The sequence below is a fragment of the Falco peregrinus genome, chromosome 5 (assembly GCF_023634155.1).
Source record: "Falco peregrinus isolate bFalPer1 chromosome 5, bFalPer1.pri, whole genome shotgun sequence".
Classification (NCBI taxonomy): Eukaryota; Metazoa; Chordata; class Aves; order Falconiformes; family Falconidae; genus Falco; species Falco peregrinus.
Genome location: NC_073725.1, coordinates 88,545,471 through 88,556,993, shown reverse-complemented (window position 1 = coordinate 88,556,993; position 11,523 = coordinate 88,545,471). Strand labels below are relative to the sequence as shown.

The 11,523-nt window shown below is 53.6% G+C and overlaps 1 protein-coding gene across 8 annotated transcripts; it reads left to right on the top strand.

Annotated features, from left to right (window-relative positions):
• The first annotated feature begins 2 nt into the window (after window positions 1–2).
• Window positions 3–11,125, top strand: LOC101923149 (hydroxyacylglutathione hydrolase, mitochondrial). 8 transcript variants are annotated; one of them, XM_055803661.1, is made up of 9 exons: window positions 3–123; window positions 3,625–3,806; window positions 4,261–4,325; window positions 5,197–5,314; window positions 6,368–6,476; window positions 7,434–7,537; window positions 8,000–8,101; window positions 8,537–8,616; window positions 9,137–11,125. In XM_055803661.1, exons 2-9 carry the CDS (start codon window positions 3,702–3,704, stop codon window positions 9,234–9,236), a joined length of 783 nt encoding a protein of 260 aa, XP_055659636.1. In that variant the 5' UTR covers window positions 3–123; window positions 3,625–3,701; the 3' UTR covers window positions 9,237–11,125. The 8 variants fall into 8 exon arrangements, with proteins under 8 accessions (XP_055659636.1, XP_055659637.1, XP_055659643.1 ...); XM_055803662.1 differs by having other exon boundaries at window positions 87–224; XM_055803668.1 differs by lacking the exon at window positions 3–123 and adding an exon at window positions 2,166–2,189.
• Window positions 11,126–11,523: the final 398 nt, after the last annotated feature.

The window sequence follows — 11,523 nt, the reverse complement described above, 5'->3', positions numbered from 1 at the left end:
GCCGGGCGGGAGGGGAGGGGGCCGGGCGGGCGCAGCGCCGCCCCCCGCCGCACGCCGTGCCGGGCCGGGCCGCGCCGGCCGCTGCCCGCCTCCCCGGGGCTGGCCGCAGGGCGGGGAGCGGAGGTAACCGGGCCGGGGCAGCGGGCGGGGCGCGCCCACCATGCTCGGCGGGGGCTGGCGGGGCCTCGGTGCGGCCCTGGTAGCTGGGGCCTTGTGCCGAGCCGGTACGTGGGGCGGGCGGCGGGGTGCGCCCGGTGGGGCCCGCGGGGCTGGGCCGCGTCCCCGGGCAGCGCGGGGGCTGTCCCCCTTGCAGCGGGCCCGGGGGCTGGGCAGCGACACCGCAGCCGGTGCCGAACCGGGGGGGCCGGGCGATGCCCCGCACCGTGCGGCTGGGACCGGGGAGGGGGCCCGGCGCCGGGGTCCGCCGGCGGGCAGCGGCTCTGACAGGGGTTTTCTCTCCGCGTCTCCCAGCTGCGCCCCGGTGTTGCCGCTGCCTGGCAGCCCGGGCCGGCCGGTGCCTGCGCGGCTGGAGCTGGCGCTGCCGGGGGGTGACCCGCCGGCGGTCCCGCAGCGCTCTGGCGGTGGCCTGGCGCTTCGGCTGCGTCTGGCGGGCGGCAGGTTGCACTGGCAGTGTAAATAGAACCAACCTATGAACCAAAACTGTCGAAGCTCTGCGTTTGCATTTCGGGCCTAAATTCTGAAAGCATCTCCTTGAACCAGAGCTTGGGCTGCAGCTTCCCAGCGGCTCCGGGGAGCCTTGCTAGGGGCCTGCTGTATTGCTCCACTTCCAAGAGCTGGCCTTAATAAGTGAGACCCATCGGAGCTAACCCCCAGGCTTGGAAACCCTGATGCCACCGTGGGAGAGAGGAATCCAGCCGCTCCCGGGGTGCGGGGTGGGTGCTGCACCTTCCAGCAGGCTGTGCTGGGTGGGTGGGTGGGTGCAGCGTGTGCCGGGAGGGGCGAGTCCGAGTGGGAGCTGCCCTGGCTTCTGGAGCGGCTCGCTGGGTGTTGTGTAGAGCTGCACACTTGCTGGGTATCCAAAAAATATCTGTGGGCAGAGTATGTGAAAAGGGAGTGTGGTGGTTCTTCTTCTGAGGCAGCGCAGGGATGTTCATCTGGGTGTGGGCGTGCAGCTGTTTTTGAGTGACAGCCATTTTTGAAATAGGAATTTTCCACTCTTTTCTCTAATAAAGAGAGTAAACCAAAACGCTATGGAGAAAATGTACGAAGCACCCCTTTTCTGAGGCACCCTACTTCTTTGCACTGTGCTGCCGCCTGCTTGCTTTTGGTCTCCGGCGTGTATGCATTGATGTGATAACATTAACGCTTCCCATCTGCAAACCCTTTCCTCTTGGTGGCTCAAGCTGCACTACCGAACTGTTCCAGAAAGCTGGGGTGTGGGATTCAAAGGCTGCGGGCGTTCTGCTGTCCCCAGTCCTCCCTGCTTCAGGCATGAAGTCAGGAGGAATGTGTTACAAAACTGAGCGAAAATGAAGGCATTGGGTATTAATTTTGGAGCAGACCTGCACGTGTTACAGCGATCCTGAAACGACCTGCGTTAGTCTGGGCTAGGGCAGGGGTTACGTCTCGCTGGGGGAGCTTGCTTGGGTAGAGCAGGGTCTGAGAATGGGCCCTTCTGGTGGGAGCAGCACGGGGTGCGCAGGGAGCGCCCCAGCTCTGCTCGGGCAGGCAGGCTGGGAAGGTGCAGCTCAGCTGCAGATGGGAGCTCAGAATTAGTTTCATACTCTGTGGATGTTTTCTCATTCCTTTGTTTAAATTACAGTTTAGAAAACATTTCCTTATGTGGCGTAGCTTGTTTGTTTGTTTTTGCAAGAATTGTGAATTAAACTTGCAAAGAGATTTTGGGATCATGGCCAAGGTTAGAAACGGCTCATAGGAAGAAAACATTTTAAATATGTAAATAATTCCTTTGACTTGAAGTTAAGGTTGTGGAGTTTTTTGGGTTTGGTATTTTCTTCCCCGCCCCCAGCTGGTGTCTAGCACGCAAACAAACGCGCAGCATATATAGGTCTTGTGACTGAGAGCATCCAAACTTCATGTTAGGGAGCAGTTAAATTTATTTTTTTTTCCCGTCAAAGAATGGTAAGTGTTGGTTTGTTGTTTGGTTTTTTTTTTTTTATTCTTTTTTTTTTGAAAGGACTCTTCTGCTCCAGTGGAACACTCAGCAGGTATGGATGCTTTTCTCAATACTATGCCCTTTCGCTGTCAAATACCCAAACGGTGCATGGCTACACTGTCATTCCTTGGGATTTTCTTTGCAGCACTGTGTTTAATTTTATTACCATCTCCCCTCCTTACCTCATAAGCAAGCGAGCTGGTGGAAGTAGGAGGGAAGAAGTTCTAGGCAGGACAGTTGTACCAGAGGTGCCTGACTGCCTCGGCTGCCCTGGGCCGGGCACCTGTCAAGAGCTGGGAGCTCGGTTTTGCAGCCCTGTTGGCCCCGTGGCTCTGTGGTGCTGCAGGGGGGCAGTCTGTGTCTGCTCTGCGGGGCCTCTGCTCCCCAAAGCAGGCTCTTATCGGGGATGGGCAGGACTGAGCTGTTTTGGGAGAGTGGGGCCGGTTGATTAGGAGTGTGGTGACCCCTCCCTTTGGCACCCAGCGTTGTGTTGCGAGCCTGAGGGAGAGACTCAGTAGCACAACATGGAACAGTGGCTGAGCCAGCACAATTCAGACCAGCACTGTCGCCTTCAGTGGTGTGCACGGACCTTGGGCTTTGAGATAACTGATGTCTGAGTTGCAGAGACCGATGCCTCTGTCCCTGTATGCGTATGAACCCAGGCCTGAGTTGCAGGGATGCAGCAATGGCAGACCTTGTCCTCTTTCTTTCCCTTCCTTTTTTTGTGGCAGAGCCTCTAAGGGCTTGGTTGTTTCTTTAAGAACTGGGTATCTGTGAGTTGAACAGTGGACCCCAGGTTATTCGCATCTGCCCTTAAATTTGTTTCTTGGGTCTGATTAAACATTTAACTAAGAGCAAATAGGGAAGTGCTGCTGTTGCATCAAGATAGCCCATGAGCAAAAAACCTGCCTGCAGTGCGTGCCTGGTGCCAGGCCAGGAGGGGAGCCTTGCCTGCCATGCCAAGAGCCTGTCTGCTCTCCCTGTGCTGTGCAGGATGTTATTTCCCTGCGTAGTGAACCAGGTATTTCTGTTGTAGCAGCATGTGTATTTCTGTATTTCTCCTTTCCACCACCCCCCCCATGCTTTTTTGTCTTTTGGCTGTAACATGGCCTTTTGTGGTTGGTTGTTTTTTGGGTTTTTTTGCAAAGTCACTGTCCCAGGCTGACCTTTGTCCTGTTGTTCCCTCTCCATTCTGTTTTCCTGCCTTTTGAAATCTCTTCAGTCGAGGTAGAGTGCTTTCCCTGCATGAGCACAGCTCTGGGAGCAAAGCGTCCCGTCCTTTGGTGCAGCTGTGGGGCACCAGGTGACACAGCCAGGCACTAAGGGTTTGTCTTGTGGTGGCCTCTCTCCTTTTCCTCGGAAGGAGGCAGGTTGGGCTGTCCATACCTTTCCTTCTCTGGGGCTGTGAGCTAGGGCACGTGCTGTGCTTGGTCCCACTTGTTCCCTCCCTGGGCTAACCTGAGATTTGACTATTCTGGGGTCCCCAGGTCCAGCGCAGCTACGAGCTGTCTTCTTGCACACGGAGCACGAGCGGAGGAAGTCGAAGACCGTCACACAAGCCAACATGAAGGTGGAATTACTCCCAGCCCTCACAGACAACTACATGTACCTGCTCATTGATGAAGAAACGAAGGAGGCTGCAATAGTTGATCCCGTGCAGCCCCAGAAGGTAACGCTGTCTGCTGCCCTTGGGGGCAGGGTGCTCACCGCTGTGGGTCTGGGACGTTCTTCCAGGTTGCCACATCCATGGGAGCGTTAGTCACACGCTGACTCAGGCGTGGGGGAAGGTAGGAAATGCTGGCCATGCATAGGTGCGGCCAGGGCTTCAAAGGCAGTCTGCTTCTGGGCTCAGGCAGCTTGTTGCTGACCTGATTTTGAGTTTTGTCCATTGTTTGATGTAGTGCAGAAAAGAGGGAAAGGGACCGAGGGCCTAGTCATGGCCAGATGGATCAGAGACCTCATACCCTGATCTGTAACTACGACCTGGAGAGGGACGAGCTCTCTGCAGAAGTGCTGGTGTGCCGCTCTCAGACCTTGCAGCAGTTGTGTCCAGGTTATACTGGGCACCGGGTGTGCTGTTAAATCATTTCTTTTGAGTTGTCGTGCTCTTGCTGTGCCTGCAGGTTTTGGATGCAGTCAAAAAGCATGGTGTGAAGCTGACCACCGTCCTGACCACACATCATCACTGGTAACTATCTGCTGTAGTAGGATCCCTTTTCCCTCTGCATAAACAGAAGCTGTCAAGAACTGTTCATTTTCTGGGTCAGGTTGGTCTTCTCTGAGCAGGAGCTCAGGTGTGAGGAGCAGGATCAGAGCTCAGGAAGCATTCCCTTGGCTCCCTGTGGCCAGATGCATTGTCTAGACTGCAAGCTCTGTGTGTCGGTGCCTTTAACCTTTAAAATGCTGACTTACTCCAGGTGGCCAGTGATATGTGTGTGCAGGTAGCTGTGGAGTGTGGCAGGGAGCACACTCACACTGAGGTGCTAGGACATGTCTGTAAGGCATGCTGCTCACGGTCAGCACTTTTGGGAGGATTACCTGTGTTGCGGATTAACCCTGCCAGGCACGTAAAGGTGAATGTTTTGCTTTAGCAGCTGTGCAGTGCTGAACCTGAGTAACCCCTCCTTTGCATCGCAGTGGAGCCACCTCCACAGCTGGGAAGCCAGCCCTGATCTGGCAGGACCAGCACCACCAGTGAACGCTGTTTGGACCTCTGTATGCCTGCTCCATGGTGTCTTACGGGACACTGGATTATATGTACCCTAGTTATTCCAGTTGCTTCTTGCCCTAGTTACTGGAGAGTTGACTGTGAGCCCCTAAGGCTCCTGTTTCCCAACTAGGTATGAACTTGCAGGGGTTTGTTTCCCTCCCTCACAGCCCTAGTTACTGGAAAAATGATCTCCACTTACGTTGATGTGACATATCCTTTGCTGTGAGGACAGTGTTAGATACTGTGAGAATAACTGATTAGGAATGATCACCTGGGGGTTACTGTTGCAATGTAAGTAACAATAACTTTGTCCTCCACCCTGCACAAATCCATTTTTCTGACCTTCCAGGGACCATGCTGGAGGAAATGAGAAGCTCGTAAAGATGGAGACGGGGTTGCGTGTGTATGGGGGAGACAGCAGAGTAGGAGCACTGACGCAGAAAGTGTCTCACCTTACATCGCTCAAGGTAAAGAGAGCGAGCTGCAGGACTCGGCTGGGGGCATCTCCTGAGTGTGTCACAGCTTTAGGGCTGGACCGGCGTGGTCCAACTTGAGTTAACATTGTCGTCACAGCTCTTTTACCTTGTAACATCTCTTGGATGTAGTTGGTACTTAAGTACAGCTTTTGCCTTTTTCCTGCCCTGTGAACCGTGACTCCTCTGTCTTGTTTTGGCCAGTGATACCTCCTCACTGATGAGAACATTGGCGTGGCTCAGGCACCTGCATTGCCAGGGGTGTGCTGGGTGTCCGTGTGCTCCTTGACGGCTGTCTTAACTGGTGTGAAAGGACAGGGCTTGTGCTCTGCTTGGAGCGTGGTTAGCGCTGAGCGAGTGGAAGTGGTCCTCTCTGAACAACGGCGGGAGTACAGGGGGAAGAGCAGTGCTAGCTGCCTGCATTACTTTTCTGGTGCTAAAGCAGCGAACCTTGTTGGAACCTAGCTGTTTGTGTACTGACGAGCTGTCAGATGACATAAACTGCTGTGAAATGTGCAGGCTGGCGTGAACATCGCTGCTAGTCTTGCCATGCACCTTTGCGGGGGGCAGCAGCAAAGAGGGGAGCATGAAATACACGGGAAGGTGTGCGTGTTAGGGCTGTGGGGGAAACATCCCCTTGGCCTCATGAATGTGCTTAATCCTTCCCTTTTTGTGAGTGTCATCCAGTTCCCTTCAGCTTCATATTTGTTTGGAGCTTTTTACACTTGGTTGACTGTAAGATTTTGTGTTGCTCTGGATCTGTTTGCTCTTGCTGCCAACCAGACGCTGAGTCACTCTGCATGCGAGTGATAGAATCTGGCATTTCTCTTTGCCACAACGCCTGCTAGGAGGAAACAGCTCCCTTCCAAGTCCCTGCTGTAAAACTCTTGCTGGACTCTCCCAGGAGCAGAGCCGATGTTTACTGGCCAGCTATGTGAGAACGTGCCTGTAGGACCACTAGACCATTGTAATAGTTGCAATTCTTTTCTAACCATACAAATGCCAGCCAACAGTAGCTTAAGCTCTAGTCTTCTGCCTTCTTCTCAGGTGGGATCTCTTAATGTGAAATGCCTCTGTACGCCGTGTCACACTTCTGGACACATCTGTTATTATGTGACTAAGCCAAATAGCTCCGAGCCACCTGCTGTTTTTACAGGTGAGGAGTTGGGAGGTTGCATTGCTGGCAGTCTGTGTTGCAAAGAAATAAGCTACCCCTCTGCCTGTGTGCTCCTGACTCTGGATGTGCATTCATCCCTTGCTGCCCGTGCAGCTGGTTAACATCTACATCTTGCCCCCTTACCAAGTGCTAGCAAGTAGTAATTGTAGATGAAACTGGTGAAACCCCTCTGGGTTTGTAAACCTTTGCTGGACACCCTGCAAGCAACATCAAGAGCGAGCCCTGGCTGAGTCCTCCATCTAGCATTTTCTTCCTTGAAACAAGAGCCGTTGGTTTACTCTCGCGGGCCAAGCTGTGGCTGATTCTAAAACCTGTTGTTTTTCCATATATCTGTACTCATGTCCGTAACAAAACTGAGAGAAGAGGAAGTAGGGGAGTAAGAAAGGGCTGGTGGTCCGTCTGTGGCAGCCAGGTTCTGGATCCTGTTTTGGAGAGTAGGGTTTCCCCTTCCCTCAGTCTGCACCCAGTCTCCCCAGACTGCCACCTCATCCCTCTCCTGACGGGCATTCTCCAGAGCCTGCACCAGCTGCTGCATGGAAGAAGTAACAGCTTAAGCAAGACTTTAGGGCGCACTGGGGAGAAAATGCAGAGGTGACTCATCTTTGTTCAGCTTCATAGCAAAGAGAACGAGTGTTCCTTTTCCATTCTGGAAAGGATAAGAGGGGCCGGCAGACTACCCACAGGTAGGGAGGCGCTAGCACGGTTTGCCTGGCACGACTGTGGGGTTTCCTACATTAGAAGCTGCATTTGCCACGTGGGTTTATGTAGCGCTGAGCCTGTGTGTGGGGCAGCAGTGTAGCCTGGCTCTCCCCGTGCCTTCTGCCAAGCAGCGCTGAGGACAGCAGTGGCAGGACTGAGCCCTCAGGGACTGTGTGCTCACGCTTTGGTGTGAGGAGCCTTGTCTGGTCCTGATGCCATGTCACACCGCCCTTGCAGGTGACACGCTGTTTGTGGCTGGTTGTGGGAAATTCTTCGAGGGAACCCCGGAGGAAATGTACAGAGCGCTGATTGAGATTTTGGGCAGCTTGGACCCCAAAACGGTATGAGCCTTTCCTTCTGTGCTAGAAAGTTAACTGGCCAGGAACTGCTGTAGACATCAAAGAAACTAATAATATTGTTGTTCAAAGAGAGAATTTCTCATGTGTTGAAGGAATGAACGCTTACATCAGGAATTGTCTTTGATGCTGAATAGCTGGAGTCCTCTGGGAAGGAAATACCTACCTAAAATACGTTTGTGCTTTGTGGGGAAAGAGCAGGGGTTGCTTTTTAAAGCAAAGGCTAGCGAGCTGGGGCGCCTGGGCTCTTTCATCAGGCTTGTCAGTTAATTGGCAGAAGGTACTGGCTGATAACTCCTGGCACTTCTGTGCATGTACAGTGGAGTGTCGTGTGTTCTGGAGGGCTGACTCTCATTTCTGCTGTACCATGACATTGGTGATGGTACATGGCACTCACCTTTGTACCCTCAGAGTTACCCAGTGTTTGCTCTTCCTTTCTCTTCCTAGAGAGTTTACTGCGGTCACGAATACACAATCAACAATCTCAAGTTTGCTCGACACGTTGAACCCAATAATGTCGCTATCCAGGAAAAGCTTGCGTGGGCCAAGGTGAGCTGGTTCACCCTTTCCCTACACTTGATGCTTTCATGGAGGTAGAGGAGAGTCCGTGTTGGGGAGACAGAGAGGCTGAGGGAAGGGAGTTAAGAGCCCGGTGCTGCAGTATGTGGTGTGGCCAGGGCAGCGATGCGCTGGGCAACAGGGTTTGTTTGTGTCCCAAGCAGACGGTTGGCTGGCTGGTGGTGGGGTGACCCTCCCTGGAAGCCTGTTGGTATAATGACAGGCTGATGTCCACATCTGTCTGGGAGGGTCCGCTCTGTTCCCGGTCTCTCTGTGCGTCCTTCAGTGCTTGTCTGTCCGGTGGCCCTGGCCTGAGGAGCAGCTCAGGCAGGCAGCTGCAGCACTGCACCTGCACGGCTCATACACGGGCCGTTTCTTGTTCACCACCACATTCTTCCTGAAGCAGGAATCTCTCCTGTGTTACAGGCAAAGTATGACAGTGGTGAGCCAACCATACCCTCCACCATTGCAGAAGAGTTTACGTACAACCCCTTCATGCGAGTGAGGTATGGAGGAGGTGTGGGTATGGGTCTTCTGTTTGGAGGGGGGATGTGGGGAGGAGCAGGTCTCCAGAGAAAGAGCTGGAAGTGGATATTGCTCTCCTGCCTCACGTGTTCCTGTTCTGATGCCCTCAAGACCCTCCTCAAAATGTACTTGCTGTCCTGGCAGAGGCTTGCTGCTGTGGCGTGTGAAGGGTTGTGGTGAGCATCTCTGCTGCCGTGAAGTCCCTGACTCAGGAGATGGAACAAGCTTCATTCTGTAATTATGTTCCTTCATCAAGCTGAGTTTGGCAGACAGGCGCGGCAAAAGATGCTGTTCAAGGCATGAGAGTGTTTGCAATTTCCTCCTGCCAATGAGCATTTAAACCAAGGCAGCGGATAAGCCTGTGCCAAACCCCTGAGTCTTTGATCTTTAAGTGCAACATTTCCCCTTGATGCAGGCGAAACATGATAGTTGCAGCTTCATACCCGAGATTTTTATCTTGCAGTCTGTGCATTTGCTGTCCCTGGTGTTCCCTCCTGGCAGGGAGAAGACAGTCCAGCAGCATGCTGGGGAGACCGACCCCATCCGAACAATGGGGGCCATCAGAAAAGAGAAGGATAACTTCCGAGTCCCGAAGGACTGAGCACTCTGCCTGGATCACTTTAATGTCAATTTAAGTGTAATTTAGAGCATTCAGATGTTTTAGGAGTTGAACCCTCTGTTGTGGTTGAGACAGTCATATTTAGGTTTTTATTTTGTTTTAATTAAGAAAAAAAAGCACTTTGCCCTTGTTGAGATGTTCTACAGCATATTTATATTATGATGAAGAATATTTATCCTTCTATTGCTGGCTCTCAAACTGTCACGTGTGTCACATGGAGATCACTTTACAAGTGTTGATATGTGGCTCAGAGCCTGGGGTGGGGAAGGGTCAAACCTTGAGGTCTAGGAAAAAGCTCCTGTTATTTTTGTAGGAGCCCGATGTGAATACAGACAGCGGGACTGGGGCCCGAGATGTCTTCGTTTAACAGAGACAAAATGCAGTAACTGCGCTGCCAGCTGAAGATTTGAACTTTTCTTTCATGCTGCTACTTAAATGCTTCTGAGTCTGTTGCTTCTGGCTCCGCTAAAAGCAGTTCACCGTGACAGACCTGCTCTGCCACCGCCAGTCCGGGGCTTGGTTCGTGACATACGCAGGGGGTCTGGCTCGGGGCGGCACGCGGGGGCTGTCCAGCTTCCCTCTTGATGTTCCCCGTCATGGACTGCAGGAACCGTTCCAGGCAGCACGCTGGCTTCGAGATTGCACTGTTGCTTCTACCCTTTACTCTTAACCTCAGCCTGTTTGCATGTACCTGCTTACTGCTCTTAAGTGTCATCTGTATGTGACTTGTATTAGTACTGCACAAATGAAGAAGGGATTTGTCTGCTGGCTTGAAATCCCGAGAAAAAACATAGTGTCTAACTGCGTATCTAACAGCTGAGCAGCGGCGAGGCTCCACCAACAGATTCCTCGCTGCCGATAGCCAGAACTGCTTTGTACCTTGCTGTGAGTAACGCGGTGATGGAGCGTTTGGTGGCGGGACGCTGCTCCCCGGTGAGCGGGCGGCTGCGCTGGCCTGTGCCAGGAGGCTCCAGCCTGAGGGCCTGGCTGAGGTGGGTGCTGCGGGGGCCGCCGCCCTCCCCGCAGCCGCTGCCTGGTCCAGCTGCTCCGCTGGGAAGGCCGCTGGGGTGATGTAAATGGTGAGGGTGCCTGTGCATTGCCAATTAAACAGGGCTTAGACCCCAGACCTGCTGAGAGCCCACAGTAGCGAGGCACGTTCCTTTTTCTTGGTTGGTCTGTGGGGCTAAAATCCATCTCTGCTCTCAGAGCGGTGCTGTGTGACCGCAGGCTGTGGCTGCCTTGGAAGCTGCAGGGAGGGAACTTCCCCTTGGGCTCCTTTTCTGACGGGGAATAGTGTGTCGAAGTGGGTGAATGGGGTAAACTTAGAGGGAAAATAAACCCGGAGTTTCAGCGAGTGGGTCACCCGGCTCCTGCCCTTCGTGTTCTGCAGCTCCGTGTCTGTAAACGAGAGCTGTGAGCAGAGTGGGGTGGGAGCCAGCCTTGCGGGCTTGGCAGCTGTGTCTGTAGTGCATCTTCCTCCTAATTATATTTCCTTCCTTCTCTGTTGGTCTTGGCTTCATATTGCAGATCTGCTTGTGTACAAGGGACTTTCAAACAAATGCTTTGCAGCTGAAACTATCAAGAGAGTCAAACGATTTTGGTTGCAGGTTCCCCGCTCCCCAATGTGTCGGTAAGGCCACGCCGGAGTTCGTAACTGCTGGTGTCACCACCCTTCCAGCTGCAGGAGTGGGATTTGGTGTAGCGCCGTTTCTTTATTTGTTATTAAAAATGTACATTTTATGTAGTTCGGAAGGAAAAGTGGTACCCAAAACTATTAGCTCCTTGACTTGGGACGCTGTGCTGCTACAACGGAGCGTGACTGTACTGATGGCTGTTTGCAAACAAGCAAATAAATAGCAGCTGTAAACAGAGCGTTGGTGGGACGGCCTGGGAGGGGCTCTTTATCTCACAATTTTTTTCTTTTTTTTTTTTTTGTACTAGCGATTGAGGTCAACCCACTGGAAGTACCTTTCTGCCTCATCCTGGGGGGGAGGAGATGGTGGCGCTTTGGGATCTCTGGGGGTTGATTTAAGGTCTTGTTGCAACTGTTTGCGGGAGGATTTGTGCTTGTCCTTGGGGGCCCACGGGCGGCCCTGCCCCACGCTCGGGCACCCCTGGGGCTGTGGGGGGTGGGGGTGGGCCGGGCCCTGCTCGGGACCCCAGTGACCTCCCACCGAACGGCACCGGTGCCGGGACTTGTCCATGCACCGCCGCGTGTCCGGGGGCTCCAGCGCCGGTGGGGGCGACACCCCCAGCGCCCCCGGGGTCC